Consider the following 26,293-nt stretch of genomic DNA (forward strand, 5'->3'; position numbering starts at 1 on the left):
CGGTCACTAAAGACCGCTTTGCTCCTGGCTCTGGCATCGGTCAAATCGGTAGGAGATCTACAGGTGCTCTCTGTGAGCCCTTCTTGCCTCGAGTTTGGGCCCAACGACTCCAAAGTTGTTCTGAAACCGAGACATGGTTATGTCCCTAAGAAACTCCAGGAGTAGAAAGGATTTATTGTATTAAATACTACAATCATTATTCATAATTCATTAAATAAGGGAACAGTGTTTAATGTTGTATTGCTTTTTGTAGTAAAGATGTTTCTGTCTTTGATAGTGTCAGCATTCATGGTTAATATGTTCACTACTGCAACATCATTATAAAATTTAAGTGGGTGAATGCATTTTATCTAGAAATAGCAGAGAGCAGGATCATATAGGACTGAAGCAGTTTGGATGGAAAATATTGTTTGAAGGCAATGGTGTTCAGGACACAGACTACACTGTAGGGCAAATGGATGGAGTCTAGAGTCTGTTTAACAGAAGGGAAAAAAGACACAGGGTACATTAAATGATTAAGAGACATAATTATGATTTCTAGTTATTCAAATACCAAAACAAAAAATGTAACAGTCAGCACAGTAAAACTCACTTTAGAGCCTCAAGTTTGCAATTTGCATCCTCCAGTAGATCGGACAATAATTTCCCTGAGTTTCCAGGTATATTCCAGCTCAGATTAAGTTCTCTCAGGTGTGAGGGGTTTGATTTCAGAGCTAAAGCCAGAGCAGAACAACCTTCCTCTCTAATACTGCAGTTACACAACCTGCAAAGAGAAGAAAAATACAGTTAATGAGTGATATGTATTATGTACTGTATATGTATTCATACTGCACACTTGCATTCCTAAAGAACATACTTCATCAATCGTAGAAGGCAAGATCTTCACTGAAAGCTCTGAAAATATGTGATTTTGGATGCAGCTTTTTAAGCATTTTAAACTGCAATATATACTGTAGTAATACAGACTGTAGTTTAGTAGGACTGTAGGTTATATTATAAGTGGGACTTATATTATTAAATGATTTACTCTATAAAAATAACTGTTGGCTAATGTAACGTCTCAAAATTTATTAAAGTGTTTTATATTTTGTTATTTTGCAATGCATGTAATTTTCCAAATTTAAAATTACATGCATTGATTTGTGTGTGTGTGTGTGTGTGTGTGTGTGTGTGTGTTTATAATTTTAACTTTTTCATTTCATACATAATTTTCAATATTCAAAGGCAAACTCTGGCAGTGCAAATGGACAAATGATTAAAAATCAAAATCAAAAAAATGATTGTTGGATAATCTTTAAAAAGTATTTGATGACTTGTCATTGTTACAAAGTTACATAGTTTATGTAATAGTTTAGTCATTATTAAGAATAAATCTCACTTCAGTTTCTCTAGTTTACAAAGTGGATCTTTTAGTAGATCTGATAGCAGCTTCACTGCTGAATCTTGAGGTTTGTTCCAACTGAGATCAAACTCTCTCAGGTGTGAGGGGTTTGACAACAGAGCTGCCACCAGAACGGCACAACCTTCCTCTCCAATACTGCAGTTAGATAGTCTGTATTAATAAGAAACACATCTCAAAACTTATGAAATAAACAAACAGTAACATACAGTAAATGACACAGTGGAATTATTTGACAGTCAAAAGTTTGCACAGTGTAACTGCTCAAAACCATTAGATGATGATAATTTTGCCATGTATTGTGCTAATTACTACCTATTTAAAAAAAATCTGAATTTGTCAACATTAGAACAATTACAAGTACACATCTGCTGTGACATAAATATGAAACTTTTTATAAATATGAAACTACAATTATTAGTTAGTACATGAGTTCCATTGTATTAATCAGTGATAACAAACAAGTCTAAAAACTACACACCTCTGTGCACACTTATGTTAGTTATTCCAAATTTTTTATATTTAATTTTTTTTTCTCTCTCTGAAATGTGTTACTTTTTTTTTTAGTTGCACTGTGTAGGTTGTAATTTGGCCATTTATCCTTTTAGTTTTCATTGAATATATTCACAAATATCTGAAAGTGAAATCTCAAGAAAAAAGTTAAATAAATGATACTACTTTGGCTGAAAAACATAGCAGAATGATTAAATCGCCTGTATTAAGAATTGACCAAGCATTTGTCAATTTTGAGTGAGTGAGGTCAGATCGCGCTCTGACAACGGAAGTGATGTCTCGCGCTCATTGAAGTATATGGGCGAGACATCACTTCCGTCACCAGAACGCGTTTTTTGACCTCACTAACAGGAAGCTGAACGAAGTTGGACATAGTGGTGTAGTAGAGGTAAAAAATGATATAAATACTTTTTCGGTTTCTCTCACAAACTGATCGTTTCGTGTCTTAGGACATTAATGTGTCGTCACGAGCCGCAGGGTTTCATTTGGATTTGTCTAAGCAAGGTTTATTCACTCTTATAGATGAAGTTCCCATCTACTGCAATTATTTGAATGACAGAGGGCAGCGGTTGCAGTTAAAAATCATAATTTGTGATCGACTGAAGAAAAAATGTCACCTACATCTTGGATGCACTGGGGGTAAGCAGATAAACATCAAATTTTCATTTTTGGGTGAACTATCCCTTTAAGTATGTTTTTTTAATTATTGCCCTGACAGTGAAAATAAACAACTGTTATTTCCTATTTTCTTCCTGATTTTGATGCTGAACAACCTTTTGTCACATTAATGGATGCTCTCATCTCTCCCAGAGGGATATATGATAGGAATATAGTCTGTGTTTCACTTAATATTTTAACCTCAGTGAAACAGGATTTTTACGAAACAAGTCATGGCTTACTGCTTAAGTTTTCCTAATCAATAAGCCATTGCTGTGTGGGCAAGTGCTCTGACATATGGCAACCCGAGTCCCGAGTCTTGGCTCAAGATCCTTTCCTGGTCTAATTCCCTTCTCTTTAATAAGTTAAATCAGCTAAAGATTTGACAGTCAGCCTGGAGAAGAATGGTTTGAGTGGCCAGATTATCTGCAAAGTTAGAAAATTGCAGACGTTAATTGGGTCTTGCGGGTCATAAATTCTCCAAAACTAAGATTAGATGCCACCTACATTGTTTGGAAGGGTTGTCATTAAAAAAAGTCTTTGTCAAACAACAGACTCAAGCAATTATATTTTGCCAGACTTTACTGGCTTTTTTAATGGGGCTGGGTTCTATGGTCAAACAAGACCAAAATAAAGCTATTCATAAACAAACACCAGATATGGGTTTTAGGATAGACAGAAAGTAGGCCATGTAGAAAACAATATCATTCCCACTGTAAAGTATGGTTGACAGCTTGTTAGAGTACATGGTATCATAGACTTTATGTACCAATAGGCATTAAATCAACACCTGATTGTCTCAGCCATAAAGCATAAAATGGGCAGTGATTATGGATTACGGATATAATGAGGAAGTTCTTTCGACTGTATTATTTAGTAGACAACTCAGATCTTGGCAAAGGGAGACTGCACAAAGCATTAATTAAAGCTGTATTTTTATCTGTCTTTTTTTTGAGAAAAAATGCATGTTTTATGATACAAATTTTTTATTTTATTTTTGTGAATATTTTTAATGAAAGATCAAGCGAATAAACAAGAAAGAATTTTTTCAGTTACCAGTGTTATTATTATGTTAATTAATGGGAGGCACTTTACTAAAATTATAAAAGGTAACTATGCTTCAGCCTTCTGTGTGACTGTTACACTCACTTCAGTGTCTCCAGTTTACAGTTTGATTCCTCCAGTAAATCAGAGAGCATGTTCACTCCTAAGTCTCCAGGTTGATTCCCACTCATATCCAGTTCTCTCATGTGTGAGGGGTTTGATCTCAGAGCTGATGTTAGAAGAGCACAGTCTTCCTCTCTAATACTGCTCTTAGATAGCCTGAAGAGAGAAAACATTTCACACAGCATGATGTGGATGCATTGCTACTATAAAGGAGTGTTTATAGTAGACGCTTACTCACTGAAATGGGTGTGAACTGATAGGGCCTTTAAAAGTCCTAGATCAGGTACATTTTTTTTCAGATTCAGATTTCACATTCAGCAACCAAAGTCAGTGCAAGTGCCTGTTTGCAGCCTTTAGATGCGTTTCCAAGTTATTGTGCCACTTTTAAGGTGACCCTGATTCTTTGATGTTTCTCACAGGTTGTCGTTCAACGTTGTAAACTTGCCATTCTCTTCTCTCTCTCTTTTTCTTTACTTTCCTTCACTTTCTATATTCTGTATATAATCTTTACTTAGTTTAGTTGTATGTGTAGCCTAATTTGGTTTCGTTCATTAAACCATTATATCCATGCTTTATTGTCTCTGTGTTAATGCTCACAAATCAAAGTCTCTTAAACGTTTTAATCTAACTACATGCTATTACCCTGCTAGTAGTCTAGTAAGTAAGTCTAGTAAGTCCAAGAAGTGATAACTGATTATGCTGTCTGTTTGCTTGGACAAGCTCATTAAATAATCATAAAATTAATTCTGCTACAGTCTGAAACTAATCCAAATACAGGGATTGGTTGATGTAGACAGAACGTCATTGGCTGAGCCTGCAGCTGCTCTGGTTAAAAGGACGGCGCTCTCGGAAGATGGCGAGCTCATTCTGGCGTTGGCCTGTTGGCATGAGGAGCTCTGGATTCCTTCTCCTGTCGGCAGATCGTGAACCACTGTTCCAGTTTTGTTTAAAGTGATCAAATTAAGTTTCTGTTTATGCTTTAGGAGCGTAGGGGTGTCCTGCCATTTATTTTGACTTTGTTTGCGATTTGTTTATTTTAGGGAGTTAGGGAAGTTGATTGTATTTTTGTTTCTTTTGTTAGGGTATTTATTTATTTTATTTGTAAGCTGTTATGTTTGTTGTTTTGGCCTTGGGGCACCCTGAAGTTATGGCTCCTTTTATTTAATTTCTTTGTCTTCATTTCTTTTACACTCTAAGCCATGTGGCACAGAAAAACCACCTTCTCCTCACTTTCAAAACAAAACACAACACAGTGAGAAAACAATCTCTCATGCAACATTTAATGCCATGACCCTATGTATTTAAGACTTGTTACTCTGATTTAAGACTGTTTTAAGGACCTTCATTTACAGAAGGACAAATTAAGAGTTTTAGCCATTTTTATAACACACAAAAACCCTGTTTTTTTCTGTCATGTGCTGCACTTGTACATCATCGAACATAAGTTTTGTATGAACCATTTGTTACAATGATCTTCCCAGTTTAATGGCCAGTTCTGCTCATATATAAATTACAAACATTGTAATTCTATAAACAATTTAAAAACTCTTTTGGGATATCGCATAATAAGCATAAAAAACTAAACACTAAATTAAGGCGGATACATTTTTTATCCAATAAGACATGCACATAAACTACGATGGAAACAAATTAACTGAATAAATCCCTCGCTCAAGTGACTTTGCCTCAACAGTGGATGTGATTGGATATTTGGACTAACCAGCAGTCCAATTTCATTGCAAATGAAATTCTCGAATGTTAGTTTGATCAAAGTCTGTCATCAGAATGATTTGGTATAATGACCACCCAGAAGTGTTTGCATTCCTAAACACCAGGCATCCGAATGCAAGATAACATGACAGTATTTATTGCGTTTCTCCTGCTTGCTCTAAAACATTTATGATTTAGCCACAGCTTTTTATTAGAGATATTTTACAGCAATTTCCCAGGAAATTATGATATTGTTCTCTTGAACACACAGGATGGAACGACTGCTTTATTCAAAAATGTTTTATGCAATATTTCAATTTTGCACATAAGTTAACCTTCTTGGGTTGACAAACGCGCTGGCATCATTCAAAACTGTAAAGGGTCTAATTTTATTTGTGTCTGTTTACAATCTAAACAAAATATTGTTCTTTTCATAAAATAAAGAAAACAAACAGTGTGTGCTTTCTTCTGTCTTGGTCTCCAAGAACTTTTTTCTGGAGCATGTCACAAAAATGAAAGAAGACTCAGTGAATGCTTGTTATGCAGACATGAGCAATATATCTATAAAAAAAACATTTTAAGTGTCTACTTTTAAATGATCTAATTCAAAACTAAAACAAATATTCTCCGTTTATGTAATCTGTTGTTCTTGTGTTATTTTATTACCTGTAATGTGAACACGCCTACTCACAGCGCATGCTATTTGTATGGTAATAATCTGCGTGCAAACAGTTAATGCCTACATCAACTAGATAAACTGCATCACGTTTCATGATCAGAATGATCAGATTTAGAGGATTTTCACGTCCTTTTTTAACAAACATTCTAGTCTACAAAATCCAGTACCCAAAAGTCTTATGAACAAATGTTTAGTATGTGTTTTATGGCCTTATGTGTTTTATGTGTTTTTTTATCCTTTTTGGATGGAAACATAATGACAATATCTTTAACTTACCATAGTTTCTCCAATTTACAGTTTTGATCTTCCAGTAGACCTGAGAGCAGCCTAACTCCTGAATCTCCTGGTTTATTCATACTCAGATCCAACTCTCTCAGGTATGTGGGGTTTGACTTCAGAGCCGAAGCCAAAGCTGAACAGCCTTCTTCTCCAATAGCACAGTTAGACAAGCTTCAGAAAGAAGGAAAGAAAACCTCATTTATTGCTCAACACACCCAAAAACATCATAGATAGATGACAAATTAATCTCTTTGAACAGTGTATATACAATATTTTTGTTGTTAATAATGCATAAATTAATTCATAAGTTAACGTTAACGTTTTCAACCCTAAATAATTTGTCAACAAAACAACTGATGACTGACATCAAGTGGACATTGTCAAACAGATCATTTTATATTTTATAAATGAGATATATTTTGCACAAAGAAAAAAATTTATTATGCAATATTACAGAAAATAAAAGCAGTTTTATGCTGTCAGAGAGCTGCTACAACCACTGCCACCTTTAGTCAGAATACTATTGCCACCAGAGGTCGGATGTCTGTTGGTTTTACAGCTAACCTGAGTTGTTTCATGTATTTTTGCCATGAGGCCAGAAAAGATGGAATGAGTAGAGTACAACAAAGCAATCCTTCAAGTCTCAGTGGTTTTATTTCGGACAGTGGTCTCATCACACATGCTCCTCCAAACCAAAGTTCCAAATAAATAAAAATAAACCAACAAAAGTACTCAAATTAAACTGTACAAAAACATAAACATGCTGAGAGCAGCAAAATGAGACAATACCAGCATTTGGCTTGACTAGCAACAGCCCTTGGCCATCAATGGTCCGACTCACCCCCTTCCCCAAAACACCAATTTTGTATATATCCAATCTTCCCGCTGAACACTAGCAGATTCTACTAACCATAGGGGTCGATTAACACAGAGGACAAGAAATACACCTTTAGTAAAGCAACAGTGTTATCACATACACATGTCAACATATAAACATGATCATAAATATTATATTTGATCAAATATAAACCATACACATTACAAATAAGACAATGGCCATTTAAAAGCATTCAAATCAATCTCTGACTCATGAATGGTATAACCACTAATTAAGAGTAATTGGTGATATTCACATCATCATGATTCTCCCAAACACAGGACCAGACAGGTAAGTTAGACCATGAAATGTGTTAAACAATAAACATATACAAAATAAAAGAAATATGCAATTTCCCTAAGTCTCTGTTTACTTCTTGTACTCAGCTACAAAACAATTTGAACACTAGACATTGACATTTTCTGTATACCCATATCAAATCATAATCATAACATAACCAATAAATATATATACACAATAAGACTGTGAACTGATGTTCAGTTGATGATTACCTATCCCAGATAGCAAGGTGACATTCAATGTTGAAATTTCATCAGAATCATAATTTTGAGATTGGAAAGGTAGGTTGAACTTGGAAATTTGTTTTACTTTGTATGCAGCGTTTGTCAACGTTGTTTGTGAACATGAATACTAACGGGATCATAATGAATTCCTCCTTTACCGTGTATGCAGCGCGAGATATTTGAAATGCTGTGGGTGCGGGAGAAAATGCCTGAGGCACAGTGAGGATTCCTGCAATATAATATTGAGTTAAGTTTTTAAATTAATATTTCTCTGTTCTTTTATTTGTGTTTGACATGTTAGCTCTAATTTCATGCATGTTTGCCCAAAATGATGATTCAAATCTGTTAGTAAAGACTTTTTGAACTAACGTTACATTTGCCTAACTTGGTGTTTTGCTTCATCCAGGGGAAAATGTTAGGATTTTTTTTTGTATAAATCATGATCATGATTTTTTATTTTTGTTCTTTTTTAGTAGTAGTAGAAATAGTAGATTATAATAGTATTTGCACAACTAATTAATTGACCTATCAAACAACTTTCGACCACAAATAAACACATTTAAAGACCTAAAGCTTTTCAATGTTTTTTGATGACTGAGGATGCAATACTTAATAAGTAATTTGTATAAAAACTGGTTTGTTTTATGTACACAACTTTAGGATAACCAGACAGATGATGGATAACCAGACAGATGATTGTGAGGGTGACCTTGAGCAGCTCTTCGTGGTGGTGTTCATTATTCTGAAGGAGGTGGAGAACTTTACGAATCACCTGCTGACATTGGCATTGTGATCGAGGGAGATAAAGTTTTGAATCAACTTTCACTTCAATCACATCAGCTTGTGCCCTGCTTATGGGTATGATATACATCAACCTATAATGGTTTATATTAAATAGTCATAAATTTGAATTTAGCGTGTTTTAATCTTTTTTAATATTTTATATCATATTTCAAGTTGCACTTCATTTTGTAGTACATTGTAACAGTTACATTTCCAAATATTTATGACCAACCTTCCGTCAGTCATACACTACTACCGATCAAATGTTTAAGAACATTGTGCAGTTCTAACTTCCTGTTTGTTTTTGTATTCTTTAGATGCCTTACAACAAGTGAGGGCTGAAAAAAAGGAGGCCTCAAAGTTTGTATTTGCTGTTTCTGCAAAACTGGCTCTTGGTTATGCTCCTGATCAGCCTGATACGTCAGATACGTCAGAGTATCAATTTATTGAATAAGGACATACTTTTTGCATTAGAAGAGTAGTTTCAATCCTTGAAAAACTAAGTCCTGAACAGTAAACTGTTGTAGTGTCTCAGTCTGTAGTACTGTGTTTCTTTGACTAAAATGCATGTTTGAGCTGTTTTAACTGAAAGTAACTTACACTGATGTCTTTATTTGTCTGTGCTATTGTTTTGTCTCAAGATGAATGCCAATAATGTATTTTTTTTTACTACTTAACCCCTTTCACAGACAAGGCTTAAACCTAGTCCCAGACTAAAATGCATGTTTGAGCTGTTTTAACTGAAAACATATCTTAAAATATGTCACTGCCATTCTTTTGTCTCAAGATAAACACCAGTAATGATTGTTTTTTTCAAAGGCATGTCTATAAAAGCTACTTAAATAATTGAACTAAGGTCTGATCCTGGCTTAGCCTACGCCCTGTCTGTGAAACCAGGTCTATTTGTCACTACGAAATGTCATTTTTACAACCACTTGTTTTTCCTGAATGTGATGTTAATTCCTGTTCAAACAGTTTGTGGTTATAAATTAATACATTTGTATGTAAACTGAAGGAAGTTGTGAATTTTTCATTAAAACCATATTAACTGCAGCCCTTACATTGTCTCTGATTGAAATGAGTAATAAATAGACATTTAACTGGCTTAGAATCTTGCTGTACATAAAGCAAGATTGATTTGATATTGTTTCTACATTAATTCAATGTTAAATAGGTGATTTAATTAATTAAACATTGATTTTACAACCATCTTGATCTATTTTTCATCATTGAAATAACATTATTTCAGGGTGTAAACCTGATGAAAAATCAATTTAAAATTCAACATTGATTCAATGATAATTTGGTTAATGCATTAACATTGATTCAACGTTGATTCAAGGTTGGTCTGCTATCTGGGATGTGTTCATCATCACATATGCTTAAAGCAAATGTAAAAAATCTCACTTGAACAAGAAAAAATGCTCAAATAGTCAAGATACATTCAAATCAATTAAATTAAATTGGTATTAAGTAACTAAATAGAAAATATGTTTGTGTGATGCTTGAGCACATGGCTCTGTCTGTGTTTGTGTTGGCCATGTGCTCCTCTGTTCCCGCCTCCATGTGTGCAATTACCACGCCCCTATTGTTTAGTGCTTGATTATTCCTCGTTTGTCTGAGTGTTGTCACCTGTTCCTAATGTTCTTTGCTCCTTTTATTGCCCTCTTTTCCTCATGTCTTTGCCAGTTCATTAAACATTGTTCCTTGGTGTTCTTCTCTAATTCCTGTAGCCTAAGCTTTTAGTGTGTTATCTGTAGAAGTTACTTAGTCTTTCTAGTTATAGGAATTAACTGAAAATACTCGCTCTGTGCCAGTGGACATGCACTATTATAAATCCCTGTAGTTCCATGCCATTTTACTTTCACCTCAAATTAGTGCCAATTCAGGAGCAGCGATTTCTTGAATGCTGTGTTCATTGTTATTTTTACCACAACAACAACAAAACAGTACAATGACAAACTCGCTTAAATCAGCGCTTTTACATTTTGCTTTGAAACCAAAACTTGACACTACCGTTGTCTTGTCAGTAAAGAGTCAGGCGAAATGGGTGAAGAGAGGTGAAATCTGACTCCTGCTGTTGATCTGTGCTGCGACTCTCATTCGGCTCACGTTGAATAGAGTAGACACGTTTAGTTTTTAATTGTAAGTGTCTGTTCTCTAACTGAACTAAATGATTTTTACTAACTAACTAAATGGTGAACTAAATGGTTACATGAACGCGTCACCACCACATCAGCACCAAACACATGGGGAATTTTTTTTAAAGATGATCATCACACAACCTATTTGATATTCTATATTTAAATCAACTAATCGAACAATAGAAAATCGTGACATCCCTAGTTTGTATGTCACCCTTTATGTCCTTAGACCAAATAGATGCTATGGAGAGTGGTTTGTTTGAGTTTGAGGAGTAAGGGTTTACTCACACTAGGTGCTCTGGACTGTGCCCAAGCACGTTTGACCCAGTCAAATCAGTATCTTAGCGAAAGTGCATTTCTTCCTGTTTTCTTCCATACAAAAAGTTGCATCGTATATGAAGTAAGCGTGCTCCGGCCCAGAACGTTAAGTGCAACGTGAGTGTGGGCCAGTGGGGGAATGGGGAGGGGGGAAATTGCACTCAGGCTAGGTTCAAGGCAACTGTGCCTAGTGTGAGTACACCCTAAGAATTAAATAATTGAAGTAGAGATGGCAGAATGATCAGATGAAAAAAAATCTTTCACAAAGGATATATAGGCAATTGTGCATCCCAGCGAACTCCGTGTGCACAAAGCTTAGACCTAATATGAAGATACATGAAAAAGGAAGTTCCTGGTCTATTAAAAAGGGCCTTAATACATCATAAACATCACCTAAACAATTTACTTTAAATTTGTATATTATTATGAAAGAGGTGAGTGACAATGTCAAATCAAGTTTCGCTCTATCTTTCTGGTCACTGTTCTTCAGGAAGAAATAAAATGTGCTATGATAGGGCCAAAACGAAGTTAACATTGTCTAAGTGAGACACCAACAAAAAAAACAAATGCTTTATATTGTGAGGAGAAACAAGAGATTCTTCATTAGCCCACCATGAAGCTGACACATAAAGGAGTCAGCATATAACTTAAAATTTGGGAAGGACTAAACCTCATCTGTTCCGCTGCACTGTAAAATAGATTGGTTAATTTGTGGCTGTTTACCAGTCCAAATGTAATGAGAAATTATCCAATTTAATTTCTTCCAATAGCTAAAAGGTAGGGGTAAAGGAATCGTAGGAGAATATAAATTAACATAAGGAAGGATATTCATTTTGACAACAGATATTCTTGCATTGAAAGAAGTGGGAAGGTGTGTCCAATTAGCAAGACCTGAGGTGACTCTGGCCAAGCTGTTATTAAGATTTTTTGTAACAATATCCTACAAAGATGGACAGACATCCACCCCAAAGTATTTGAAGGAGTGCACCACCGGAATATTCTCAAATCCAACACCAAAATTAAGAGGAAGCAGATATGAAAGGTAGGGTAGGCAAGGTTTTTCATAAACAATTTTTGACATCAGACATAACACATCATCAGTGCATTCCATGTGGCTATGCAGAGTTGTAGACAGACAGTCACCATGCGCCAAAAAAAAAAAAAAAAAAAAAAAAGGAGCCCCCTTTTACAGTTCCTCTTGAACCAAAACAATGAGCTTGTGCTGCGTTCATGCAACTGTAATTACAACATGGCAATCTGTGATGTTGCACCCGGAGCTGTTCACGTCCTCAAACTCAAATTTATGCGTTATTTATGGCAACACTATCAATGCTGAAATTAATCTACAGCAGTCAGGTGGTACAAGTCAGAACTCCAAAAGTTGTTGTTGTGCTTTGAGACATGAGGTAACAACGTAGTCTCTCATGAAATGTTGCAGACTCTGCTCTGACTGTCACGTGTTTACCCAGACAGATAACTAAACTAATTAAATAAATTTAAAATGTGAGGGATTGACTGATTGAACTGGATTTTCTAAAAATAGCAGTATGTCATGTGCAATTAAGGATATGTGGTATGAGATAGTCCTAACAGATATGGGAAGTATAAGTTCTGACTGATGTACAGCTTGAGCAAGAGGTTCTAAGGACAGAGCAAACAGTAAAGGTGAAAGAGGACAACCCTGACAAGTGCCTCTTGCATTAGAAAAAGACTGTGAACTAGGGACGTGCAATGATTAATCGTGATTAATCGTTTGCAAAATAAAAGTCTGTGTTTATGTAATATCATATTTGTGTGTGTTCTGTATTTGTATTTGTATTTATTATTTATAAAGCACATTTCAATACAACCAAAGTTGTCCAAAGTGCTGTACATTAGAAATTGGGAAAATACAAGACACAATTAATATAAACATGCAAAACATAAAACACATACACACCTAGGGATCAATCACCCGATAAGTTAAAAGCCATATTAAATAGATGAGCTTTTAGCAAAGATTTAAATTTAGAAATTGTCTGAGCAGATCTAATAGAAAGAGACAGTGAGTTCCATAACTTCGGAGCAGCTACTGAGAAAGCCCGATCTCCTCTCAGTTTTAGTTTAGATCTGGGGACCGCTAAAAGAAGCTGGTCAGAAGATCTCAGGGGACTGACAGAAGAATAGTGGTTCACTACGGTCTCCAAATACTTTGGTTGCCAGCCCATTCAAAGATTTAAAAACAAATAATAAAGTTTATATTCAATTCAAAAATGTACCGGTAACCATTTAAGAGAAAATAAAATACTGATATGGTCATGCTTTCAGGTGCCTGTTAGCAATATCGCTGCCGAATTTTGAACCATCTGTAGGCGCGACAGGTCCTTCTGGCTAACTCCTATGTAAAGAGAATTACAATAGTCTAAATGTGAGAACACAAGAGAATGGATAGCTAATTCTAAATCTCTGAAAGAAAGAAAAGGCTTCATCTTCGCAACAAGTCTCAAGTTGAAAAAACAAGATTTGACCACAGAGTTAATTTGTTTATCAAATTTAAATTCTGGGTCAAATAGTACTCCTAAATTTTTCACCACTGGTTTACTATTTTAGCCAACGGTCCAAGAATAGAATTTGTGGTAGCCTGTTTTCCATCTGAGCCAAAGAACATGATCTCAGTTTTATTTTCATTAAATTTCAGAAAATTTAACGCCATTCAGTCCCTGATGTCCATTAAACAATTCAAGAGAGGGGAAATATCAGAAACACTGTCTTTTTTAAGTGGCACATACATCTGCATGTCATCAGCATACAAATGAAACGAGACACCGTGCTTCCTAAATATAGCTCCCAAAGGGAGCAAGTACAAAGAAAACAAAAGGGGGGCAAGAATGGACCCTTGTGGGACCATAGTTGACATACATTCACCCATCTTCACAACAAAGCTCCTGTCGGCTAAATATGACTTAAACCAGGGGTAGGCAAGTTCGGTCCTAGAAAGCCGCTGTCCTGCAGAGTTTAGCTCCAACCCTTAAAAAAAACCCTCAGCTGCTTATAGCCTTATTAATCCTGAAGAGCTTAATTAGCTTGTTCAGGTGTGTTTGATTAAGGTTGGAGCTAAACTCAGCAGGACAGCGGCTCTCTAGGACCGAACTTGCCTACCCCTGACTTTAAACCATTTAAGAGCTATCCCACATATTCCAACATGGTTTTCTAACTGGGAAACCATAATATTGTGATCGACCGTATTGAATGCTGCGCTCAGGTCTGTGTTCTGTTTATAATAGTTATGCATATATAAATACAGACACATATATGTATATATTTAAGAAAAATGTTAGATTTATATATAAAATATTTATATTTACATAAACATACTATAATATATATATATATATATATATATATATATATATATATATATATATATTTAAACATGCAAATATTTCTTAAATTTATATAAGCATGTGTGTGTATTTATATATACATAATTATTATACACAGACCACACACATATATTACGTAAACACAGACTTTTATTTTGCTAATGATTAATCGATGAATCGTTGCACATCCCTACTTTGAACATACCAGGCCAGTAACAGGGTTTCTGCAGGTTTCATCAAATCTAATGTATTGCCTTTTTAATGCCAATTTTAAAATGTTTAATGCCTTATATTAATGCTATATTAAAAAAAAATAAAAAACTGGTAGTAAATTTTTTTTCTTTAAAACTATCTAAAAAATGTAATGCCTGTAGGAATAAAATGTAATGATTTTTAATGCCATTTAAAGATGGACTCAGTAGAATTTCAAAAACACTGTTTGGAAGTTAGTCCAGCCGACACCAACAACAAACGTCTAACCAATCAGCATTAGGGGGCATATGACGGTCGAGGAGAGAGAACGAGCAAGAGGGAGATTTGAAAATAAGAAAAAAAATGCAGAACGAGAGATGGGACACAATACAAAAGAGCTCAAAAGAATATCACTGGAATGAAGGTTTATGACTTGGCAAGTGCTTTAGGACGTGCATTTATATTAGAAAAGCTTTCCAGTGCTGGAGAGAGCCAAGCGGGAAGGCCTGAAAACAGACACGGAGGCTGCTTTGATCCCGCTTCTCATGTGAGTAACACGGTTTTGATTGTCTGGAGCTGCTGTGCTGTTTGCAACTAACAACGAACACTTTGTATTTACTCTTGTGTACTGTACGTTCATTTCTTTGGGCTTCCTTGTCGTTCGTTCATCAACTGCGCTTTATTTTTCATGAAGCATTTTGTTGTCAGCTCTGATAAACAGACATCCACTCGCATTGCGTATGTAACAGTGGCTAGATAGTGAGAGTTTTGCTGTTAAAGCACTGCACACTGATGACCGCTGGAGAATGTGGTGTTTAGCGTCATTGTTAGTGCACTCGCCTCGTATGCCAGTAGCGATTGGGCTGGGGTTCAAGATCGACTCGGAACAGGGTGGTAAGGAAAGGAGTTTGAGTTTTGGAGGCGGAGCAATAAATAAAGGGGTGGGTTTGCTTGGGTTGATTTCAAATATCAACAATGTCCAACAGCATTGTTCAAAATCTACTTACCGCACCTTTAAACCCTGAGTAAGAATGGCAGCTGAAGAATTAGCATACAGACTTTAATCATATTTATAAATAAATAAATAAATCCAGAACCAAAACCTAAATTGTCTAGCACTGCCCACAAATAGTTCCACTCCAAATGGTCAAATGCTTTCATTGCATTTAAAGAAAATATTGCATAGGGGGAGGTCATCTGTGAATTGTATGAAGCAGTATTCAAAGATTATCTGAGGCAGAGTGAGATTTAATAAAAACCTGTTTTGTCATGATGAACAAATTTAGTCATAAAGCCTTCTAGGCGGCCGGCTAAAAAGTTTGCATAAATTTTAACGTCTGTACCAATTAGAGAGTGGTGGATAACTAGAACATGTTTTTATTTAAAGAAGAGATAAAACAGCTGTGTTCATACTTTGCCAAGATTTTTGACTGAATATTACATTATATTGTTTTGTGGACCCAACTCAGAAGGTCAAATAAAACTCAACTGGTATGCCATCTATGCCTGGGAATGTCCCTTTGCTCATACATTTGAATGAAGATTCCAGATCTTACAGGTTTAGCTAAGAACTCAGAGTCTGAGACAGATGCGGAAGATAAAGAGTAGATAGGAAGAACGCATAGGAAGTAGGAAGAAATGAAAAGTGTCATTTACACTCTTCTGGTCAGTCCTAACCTCACCAGTTTTATTGAGATTTCACTGCTGTAAAATTAGCACATTTTTAATGATTTTTCACATCTTAGAGCCAATAAATGGCTGGGTCTACTTCCATGAAAATAATATTTTCTTTCTGGATCATTGTGTAACACAGTTCGTAAATATGGGAAGAAGGAGGCGGGAACCGGCGAACATTCAACAAAACTTTAATATAAAATAAACAAACAAAACGAAAGTAATGCCGGCAGACCCTCGCGGACGTCTGCCGGCCACACAAACATAATAAAACATAAAATAAAGTCCAGGCCTGGTCCTCTCTCCTCCTTCACTGATGTCGCTCCTCCTTTTATGCCTCCGGAGCTCCTCCGTGAGAGACTCGAGGCCGGCACGCCTCGCAGGTGACGCTCATTATCACTCGCGTCACCGGCCTCGCGCCGTTCCCTCACGGCTCTCGCCCGCCCTGCTCGTCACATACCCCCAACGCCCCTCGCAGGCCGGGGGGTACCTCCGAGACTGCGCTTTACTCCCCCCCGGGGCCTGTCTCGGCGGCCGCAGCACCTGGGGGTAAGGACAGACGAGACGAGAGAAAGGAGACGGAAGCAAGGGGAGCGACAGGATGAGAGAGGGGAGAGAGGAAAAAGAAAGAAAAAATAAATCTGGGTCTGGTTCCCAGACACACTGCCGCTCTGTCCTCAGCCTGCCAAGAGGCTCTTCCTCGCAGTGCCATGCGGTGGCACTGGACGCTCGGTGGACGGCCCGATCCTCGACCGCCTCCTGGCGGCCGGCGATGGCTCCTCCGACTGAGGGCAGCCGGCAGCGAGTCCCCCGTCCCCTGCTCCTCCCCTTCATGGCGGACAGCAGCAGGCTCCGGCCCACGGCAGACGGCGGCGACTCCTCCGCTCCCTCCAGGTCCAGGACGGCAGCCACCCCACCTCGTCCCAGGAGCACGGCATCCGGGTCTCCGTCCCACCTTTCACAAGGCTCCAGCACCACCGCCTCGGGCAGCCTTTCGCGGTCTTCACTTCCGCGCTGCCCGAACTCCGCAGCACCGCGATCCCCCTCAGCAGCGAGGGCTCTCCGACAGCATGTCCCTCCTTCCTCCCGGGTTTCAGCACCAATGTAACACAGTTCGTAAATATGGGAAGAAGGAGGCGGGAACCGGCGAACATTCAACAAAACTTTAATATAAAATAAACAAACAAAACGAAAGTAATGCCGGCAGACCCTCGCGGACGTCTGCCGGCCACACAAACATAATAAAACATAAAATAAAGTCCAGGCCTGGTCCTCTCTCCTCCTTCACTGATGTCGCTCCTCCTTTTATGCCTCCGGAGCTCCTCCGTGAGAGACTCGAGGCCGGCACGCCTCGCAGGTGACGCTCATTATCACTCGCGTCACCGGCCTCGCGCCGTTCCCTCACGGCTCTCGCCCGCCCTGCTCGTCACACATTGTATAAGAAGTTCAGCTCTGGATCTATGTAACACATAAAGTGGTTTCCTAACAGTTTCATTTTAGCTGCAGTACTATCTGAAAAAGAGTGTTGGTTTGTCTGTTCTAATGATTGAAGTTTGTTTTCTAGGTCAGAGATTTTCTTGCAATGAATTTTCTGTTGGAAAGAAGCGTATGAAATTGAAAAATTCTTTATAAAGCCCTTTCATGAGTTTGTGTGCCTATGTAATCTTAGCGTAAGTGGTAAACAGATTTGGCTTGCTGTCTGCTATATAGGGGCTCGGAAAGGATATCCTACTCGAACTCCGACTGCCTCCCTATAACAGACAAAAAAAATAGTACAAAAGGAGGAAAAGGGGAGGAGGAGGGATGCCGAAAGAACTAACAACAGGAAGAAGTAAGATGCTGGTTTTATACCTTGGTATTTATTGGAAGATTAGATGGGCGTACACAGTATTTGTGGGTCATCTGCCGAGCCTTAAAAATTGATTACAAAATCCTTGTCTTGTAATAAATTTCAGTTAAATCGCCACTTGCATGTGGAGGACACTGGGTAATTGAAAATAAAAAAAAAATACTACTATGGTCTGAAAGAGATAGGGAAGAATGTCAACTTCAAGTACAATATCACTGAGGCCAAGGTAGAGGAAGCAAAAATGTAGTCAATCTGTGAATATGATTTGTGTTGTGTTTAACACTCTGGAAACCACCTTGGGTTTTTTTCTTACCAGATTAGATAATGATGTGATTATTAGCAGGTTAAACTCTGAGTCTATATCATCCAGTCCTAAAACTTGTATAGTTTTTGTCAGTGTTTATTTAAAAACACCCAATTGTGCAGAGTATAAGATGGTAAATCCATGTTTTGCTGACTGGAGTTCAGTTGTTTCTGTGAAGTGCAGTGATCCAATTGCTTCTCTTTTAACTTTCAGCAGTCTGTAAAAATTTACCTCAGATTTCTTGTCAAATCTATTTGTACAGTCAAGCGCAAAGATTTTTCCCATTTTGAATGTGTTTTGTGTGGGGTTTTTTTGTGGCATTTACGCCGAAAATCAATGTTGCCACTCAGTCTTTTGCCACTCAGTGGGTGTAACCGCAGTCACTCTGGCTGACGGTGATGTCATGTGCATACCCCTCTATATAATAGTTAATATGATAATGATACTCACTATAGTTTGCCCAGTTTGCAGTGTGAATCCTCCAGTAGATCAGACAGCTGGTTCAATCCTGAGTCTCCTAGTTTATTCTCACTTAGATTGAGTTCTCTCAAGTGTGAAGGGTTTGATTTCAGAGCTGAAACCAAAGCAGCACAGCCATCTTCTGTGATGCTGCAGTTATGCAACCTAGAGACAATCACCACATTTATAGCACAAGACTTTTAGGTTTTGGCAACAGTAATTTTATTTTGAAAAGTAATGTGTAAAAACTACCTATTTAAAAAACACATCCATTATAGCACTGAAAACATTGAAAGAGCTTCTGGTTCTTACTTAAATTTCTCTATTTTACAGTGTGGATCCTTCAGTAGAGCTGAGAGTAGTTTCACTCCTGTGTCTGCTGGTTCATTGCAGTTCAGATTCAGTTCTTTCAGGTGTGAGGGATTTGCACCGAGAGCAGAGGCCAGAGCAGCAAAACCTTCTTCTGTAATACTGCAGTTTGACAACCTGCAAAGAGAATGACTCTTCTTATGGATGTTGTAGCTTTGCTCTTAAATACTTCTCCAGAATCTTTAGCTAAACTAAAACTGGGTTGAGATATTTACATACATAGTGTGGAGATATATACATTTATTGCATCATTATATGTGTGATATTTTAAATGTGATATAACGTACTGCAATGTCTCCAGTTTACATTGCGGATTCTTCAGTCCAGCAGAGAGTAGCTTCACACCTGAATCCTGTAGGTTGTTGCAATTAAGGTTTAGCTCTCTCAGGCTTGAGGAGTTTGAGCTGAGAGCTGAGGCCAGTGCTGAGCAGCTCTTCTCTGTCAGATTAGAATCACACAGCCTGGGAGAGAAATTAAGGCAATATATTTAAGTTTAACAATAATGCTAATTATTTACGTTATTATTGTTATACTTGACTCCATTTTTCTGTATACTTCCATTATTGTTTCTCATCATTGTCTAATTGTATTATCTCTTCCCTGTTAATTGTTCACTGTAAAGTGTCCTTGAGCTCTGGAAAGGTGCTATATAAATAAAACTTATTATTATTATTATTGTCATCTTAAATTATGCTGATTTTCATCTTCAGAGGGTTGCACAGTTTTGTTTGTATGCCAAGGAGCTTTACAACTAAAGCTTTCATCAAACAATTCACTTTCTCATCTCCTACATTCATTTACTCACACCTCTACAACTTATATCCAATTATCCTATAATTCCCAATTTTCTCCCTCCCTGTACCTTTTTTATGTTTTCCTACCTATTTTTAATATATATATTATATATAAATAAATATATACTCACTCAGCTTTTCTAGAAACTTTGACGACTGGCAGAAGTCTCAGAAGACATTCTTCTGATTGATCATATTTACTCAGTGTAAACTCATCCAGCTCCTCTTCTGAGTTCAGCAACACAAACCCCAGAGCCGACCACTGAGCAGGAGATAGTTTGACTCCAGAAAGACCACTGGGTCCTGTTTCGTTCAGGTATGTTTGGACTTCCTGCACTAGAGAATGATCATTCAGTTCATTCAGACAGTAGAACAGATTGATGGATTTCTCTGGAGAGGGGTTATCCTTGATCTTTTCCTTGACATATTTAATTATTTTTTGTTCATTTTTAAAGACATTCCCTGTAAGTGTCAGGAGACCTTGTAAAAGACGTTGATTTGACTCCGATGAGAGGCCCAAAAGAAAACGAAGGTAAAGGTCCAGGTGACCATTCTCACTCTGCAAGGCCCTGTCTACTTCTCTTTTTAGCAAATTGGTCATTGTGGAGCTAAAAAGTTTTAAATGCTTGGCAGGTTTTTGGATTAAATAAAGAAATTTGAATAAAGCAGCAAGAAACTCCTGAAAGCTCAGATGAACAAAGCTGTACACCTTTCCCAGGTACAATCCAAACTCCTCTCTGAAGATCTGGTTGCACAGTCCTGAATACACAGACACTTCTTTGACATCAATGCCACATTCCCTGAGGTCTTCCTCATAGAAGATCAGGTTGCCCTTTTCTAGCTCTTGAAAAGCCAGTTTTCCAAGGGACAATATGTTCTCTGTTGTCTGCTGAAGATCTACTTCAGTATTTCCTTGGTACTTCTGGCTTCTTTGTTTGATCTGGTAGATCAGGAAGTGTGTGAACATTTCAGTGAGAGTTTTGGGGATCTCTGAATTCTCTGCTTCATTCATCATTCTCTCTAGAACACAGGCTGAGATCCAGCAGAACACTGGGATGTGACACATGATGTGGAGGCTCCTTGAAGATTTGATGTGTGTGATGAGTTTATTGGCCAGACTCTGATCATTTATTTTCTTCCTGAAATACTCGTCTTTCTGAGCATCATTAAACCCTCGTACTTCTGTGACCTGGTCGACACAATCAGGAGGGATCTGACTGGCTGCTGCTGGTCGAGAGGTGATCCAGAGGAGAGCAAAAGGAAGCAGATTCCCCTTTATGAGGTTGGTTAGCAGCACATCCACTGAGGCTGATTCTGTTTCATCAAACAAGCTATCATTGTTTGAAAAGTCTAGAGGAAGTCGACACTCATCCAAACCATCAAAAATGAAGATGATTTTACAGTCATCACAACTTGGTAATCTCAGTTTTGCAAAAAAACGATGCAGAAGCTCCATCAGACTGATGTTTTTGTCCTTCATTAAATTGAGCTCTCTGAAAGGAAGTGGAAATATGAAGTGTACATCCTGATTTGCTTTTCCTTCTGCCCAGTCCAAAATGAACTTCTGCACAGAGATTGTTTTTCCAATTCCAGCAACTCCTTTAGTTAGCACAGTTCTGATGGGTTTGTCTTGTCCAGGTGAGACTTTAAAGATATCATTGCACTTGATTTGTGTGTCTAGCATATAAGGTGTTCTGGGAGCTGTCTCAATCTGTCTCACTTCATGGTCATAATTGACTGCTGCACTCCCTCCTTCAGTGATGTAAAGCTCTGTGTAAATCTCATTCAGAAGAGTTGTGTTTCCTTGCAGTGCAATTCCTTCATGAATTCTATTAAATTTTGACCTCAGGTTGGATTTTAGTACTTGATGACTCGTTGGTGTCAATTCTGGTAAGCAGAGTTGATATCACAGATTCAGGCATGCTTGGTAAAGTATTGTGTTTATTAAGCTCTGATGTACAAAAGGCTTGTATTATCCTATGCAATTTTAGGTGTGATTCAATCAACACTCGATTAATAAAATCAAGTCCCAACCTACATTTTTCAAATAACCCATTTCACTCAGAAATGTCACATTACAAAAGAAAAATAGGTTGTTAATACCATTTCATTTTGACGTTAAGGTAGTGGTGTGCAATGACGATATTAGTTTGTGAACTATTAAAATGTCTAAAATGTATTAAAATTAAAATGCCTTTACAGAGAGATTGTGTGTATCACACTACAGTGCACATTCTAACAGTTGTAGTTGGCTGGAGCCCCTGTCCCAACATAGAACACAATATACTGCACATTCACAACCCCTATTTAGCAACTCAGTGGTATAAGTAGGCGTATATACCAGTAGACATGAGAATCTGGTAGAAATTTCTGTGTCAGATTCAAGATTTCAAGATTTGTGCATTTTAAATCTAGAACCTGCTGCTGTCTGTATTGTTAATTTATCAAAAAAAAAAAACACTCACTGCTCTTGACTTCAGTAACTTTAAAAAGAATCAATGTATATTTGCATACAGTGAAGACTATATAGATTTATTTTTACATGTGACATTCAATTCCTCACTTGAATGCCACTGTTAAAAAACAAAACCTTGTGTACCTTATATAATTTAAAGCACTGTGTATTTCATTTATATAGGTCATGGTTATGTTAAGTTTCATTGTGTTTTAGTTTGGTTTTCCCTGTTTCCTGATCTATTGTGGTTTTATTCTTTGTTAATTTCTTAGATTTCTGATTAATTACACCTGTGCATCATTTAGCCACCTTGTTGTTACTGGTTTGATTTATAATTAAAGACTTTATTAGTGATATTCCTTCATTGTGCACTCACCCTAAGAAAGGAATTTTGCAGCATTTTTTTTTTACGCCTGTTTTTTCCTCTACCCCTCACTTATGGACCATTTCCGCCATCCATCTGTTCTGCCTCGAGCAGGAGGACTGTCCCCTGGAGTAATGTAATGTGTATAGTCTGTTTTGGTTTTGTTTTCACCAGGTTCTGTTCCTGTTTTGCCTACCCGAGTTCCTAGTTCGTTTCCCTGGCTGTTAATTTGTTTCTACATGTGTATTTGAGCCATTAGTTTCCTCAGTTCTTTAATTTACATTTTTTCCCTAATTTTTAATAAAAAAGATAATATAATGAAATAAAAGTGATCATGATCGTTCCTATAATGTAAAATTGGTGTGCTCTTACTGGTCTGTAGTGTGTTGGCGAGGTCTGTTTGATTCATCTTCCTCAGGACATGCAATGTGATCTTCAGAACCCCATCTCTGACATTGCTCTGACCTTCATCCTCTTCTTCCTCTCTTTTAGAGCATGCTGGATAATCTGGGCTCAGTAGTCTCTTGAACCTCTTCAGTTCATTTTTCACCAGAGAAATTACTTTGTTCTCAAGCCTCTAAAATCAAAGTTCAAGGAACAATCATCAATGACACTTTAATTACATTAAATGTGTGGGTGTTTGTTTATTACTGTATAATACAAATCTGCAACCACACACAAAAGCAGACAAATACACACCTTAAAGACGGCATTCTTGTGTTTTCCTCTTGAGGAATGAGGTCCAGCTTGATTGTTGCTGAAGCAAAAGATAACAATCTTTGACACATTAGATGCTTCACAAAACATTTTCCACAGTGCTGTAGATAGACTAAAATCTATATATATTACAGACTGTATATTGTAATGTAAAAGCTGTACATAATTGTCACATACACTGTATGTGTAGTATGTGTACATGGAAAGACCTACATGCCTCAAACCCATGTGAAAATATAGTGGCTCTATTTATTCTAAACACAATCAGTCAATAATGAAAACATAAGCATATCTATATTTTCAGTCCTTTTACTAAAATATTTTTACAGGTGAGCACCTTCACAATAAGGTTCAGATACCACAGATTCCAGCTCAGAAAGTACATTCTAGAAGAACATATTTAACCAGTTAAACACCAATTCTGACCTAATCTCAGGCGAAGAGTTTTCCTCCCTGAAATTAATATCATGTTCCTTTGACTGGTCACTCTTCAGGGACACACAGCTGCAAAACATCAAACCGCATGGCATTTATTATAAAGAAGGTTAGCACAAGCACACTTTTCAAACTAACATTTTTAAATAATGAACTTACAGTAGGTATCAAATGATAAAACAATAGATACTGTTCAAAATAAGAGACAGATCTTTTAAAAATCACTGTGACAAGTTATTTCTGAGAAAAGCTTATGAAACATATTTTCAAATGCCGCTTCTTGTTTGTTGTAATTCATATATTTTAAATGTCTTGAGTGTCTAAATACTTTTTTAGGGTTCTATATATTTACTGTACAAAAAATCATGTTCTAACCTCTTCTGTGATTTAATTTTATGTTTCAATGAAAGCTTATATCTGGAGGTCATGATTCCTTGCAAACTGGACAGCCTGCCTGCAAACACGTATAATCATTGTGTAAGAAACACTGTAGTCACATACTATTACAATATGAATAATACATTATTTTAGCTACATTGCATCACCTCACCTCTGCTAGTTCTCACCAGAAAGTTACACACTTAAAGATATGGTGTTTGAGCTTGCAAGTTGTCCAGTGTTTTCATCGTTTTGTCCCTCAATATGTCTCTCCTTGTTTCGATCACAGAATGAAAAAAAAGTCTCTAGTGCTTTTTTCACTTTTGGTTCTGCCTTAAGGTGGATTGACTGGTTTATAATTCTCAGGTTACAACAGTGGCCGCCCACTTTTTCAGCAGCCTTGCTTCTTTTAGTATTTTTCCATAGGGACTTTTGTTATGTTTCAATGAAAGCTTATATCTAGAGGTCACTGTCAAGTTATGTAGGGATTCTTCTCTGCCCCAATGTTTGCCCTAACTTGACAAAGGCTTCAATCAACTCTTGAGTGTGCATGGAATAACTCAAAACATCCTTTATCATCGAAGTAATTTTATTTTCATTAACAACTTGATCCGTATTTGCTTTTCTTCACAGGTTATTTCAGATGTTTAACTCAGATGCTTAGCTTAATAACCTACACATAGAAACATACAAATATATAAGTTACTACACACAGCAATGAGATCAGTTAAAGATCTTTTAGACTACAAACAATGTTAGAGTACTCATAAATCACATAAAGTACAGTACATAGCAGTGCAGTTCAACCACAACACTAAATCAAACATGCTCACTGCACATGGCCAATTAGCATATCAATGCTAAAACTGTTAGCATTAACAAACAACTTGCAAGACATTCACAATTGTTCTTTTACACAGTCTGTAGTCTTAATAAATTATTCTTTTTCCTACCAGTAGCATCTCAAAGTTAATGAACACATTGTGGCTTTTCCAAACTGTCTTTGACCAAACTCAGCATGTGGTTTCTTCCAAACTCAGTGGCTATATCCATGCATGCTTTAGCAACCCTTCTCCTTTGGTTTTATAACCAGTATTAGCACCAACTTCTGTAGAAGAAGCACATTCACTGCTAGAGATCCTCTGCACACTGATAATCAAACAGGCACACCTGGTTCTATGTGGCATGTGGAGATCAAATGGCCAATCATAGGGTGGCCGAGAGAGCTCAACGCGCTGCAAATGAAGAAAACACATGCAAACAGAAAAAACACCAGCAAATAAAGAAAACATCTTCATCAGTTTGACAACACATACGCTGGAAATTCCACAACACTTACAAATAGACAAACGCACTGCAAACTCCACAAAACTTACAAAAAGACAAACTCCACAACGCTTACAAAAAGACCTACTCATAATGCACATATGATCAGAATTTTAACAAACAAAAGTGTTGTGGAGTTTGCAGTGCGTTTGTCTTTTTGTAAGTGTTGTGGAATTTGCAGCGTATGTGTTGTCAAACTGATGAAGATGTTTTCTTTATTTGCTGGTGTTTTTTCTATTTGCATGTGTTTTCTTCATTTGCAGTGCGTTGAGCTCTCTCGGCCACCGTACAATCAGCTTCCTTGTTCCTTCCAGGTTGCACTATGTGCCCACAACAACCAATAGTATTCATTCATTTTGAACTAACATCAAACCTCATCTCATCTGATAGATTTCCATTCTTTATTTAACAATAATGAATACAATTTTTTCCTTAGAATTTCAAGTTAAACTTAACAGTCATGATTCCTTGCCAACTGGACTGCTAGGAGCTAGACCTAGTTCTAGACCTAGTGTAATCACTAGGAATCTTTGTCAGTTTTTGTCAACGTCAAAACATCAACTGA

At 37.1% G+C, this 26,293-nt stretch overlaps 1 protein-coding gene across 1 annotated transcript; it reads right to left on the reverse strand.

Moving 5' to 3' along the window:
* Nucleotides 1-588: 588 nt before the first annotated feature.
* On the reverse strand, nucleotides 589-24,452 carry LOC137008811 (NACHT, LRR and PYD domains-containing protein 3-like). Its single transcript, XM_067370526.1, has 12 exons — nucleotides 24,400-24,452; nucleotides 24,016-24,093; nucleotides 23,572-23,629; nucleotides 23,245-23,449; nucleotides 20,185-21,940; nucleotides 19,547-19,720; nucleotides 19,203-19,376; nucleotides 18,882-19,055; nucleotides 6,402-6,575; nucleotides 3,719-3,892; nucleotides 1,379-1,552; nucleotides 589-763 (listed from the first exon to the last, which is right to left on the reverse strand). Exons 1-12 carry the CDS (start codon nucleotides 24,450-24,452, stop codon nucleotides 589-591), a joined length of 3,369 nt encoding a protein of 1,122 aa, XP_067226627.1.
* Nucleotides 24,453-26,293: the final 1,841 nt, after the last annotated feature.

Source organism: Chanodichthys erythropterus, chromosome 20, assembly GCF_024489055.1.
Source record: "Chanodichthys erythropterus isolate Z2021 chromosome 20, ASM2448905v1, whole genome shotgun sequence".
Classification (NCBI taxonomy): domain Eukaryota; kingdom Metazoa; phylum Chordata; class Actinopteri; order Cypriniformes; family Xenocyprididae; genus Chanodichthys; species Chanodichthys erythropterus.

Excerpts from the sequence above, each read along its gene's own strand:
- LOC137008811 (XM_067370526.1), bottom strand. The coding sequence starts at position 24,452 with ATGACCTCCAGATATAAGCTTTCATTGAAACATAAAATTAAATCACAG. Across the intron at positions 19,377-19,546 it reads TGTAAACTGGAGACATTGCA|GTTGTCAAACTGCAGTATTA; the intron begins GTACGTTATATC and ends TTCTCTTTGCAG. Across the intron at positions 764-1,378 it reads TGTAAACTAGAGAAACTGAA|GTTGTGTAACTGCAGTATTA; the intron begins GTGAGATTTATT and ends TTCTCTTTGCAG.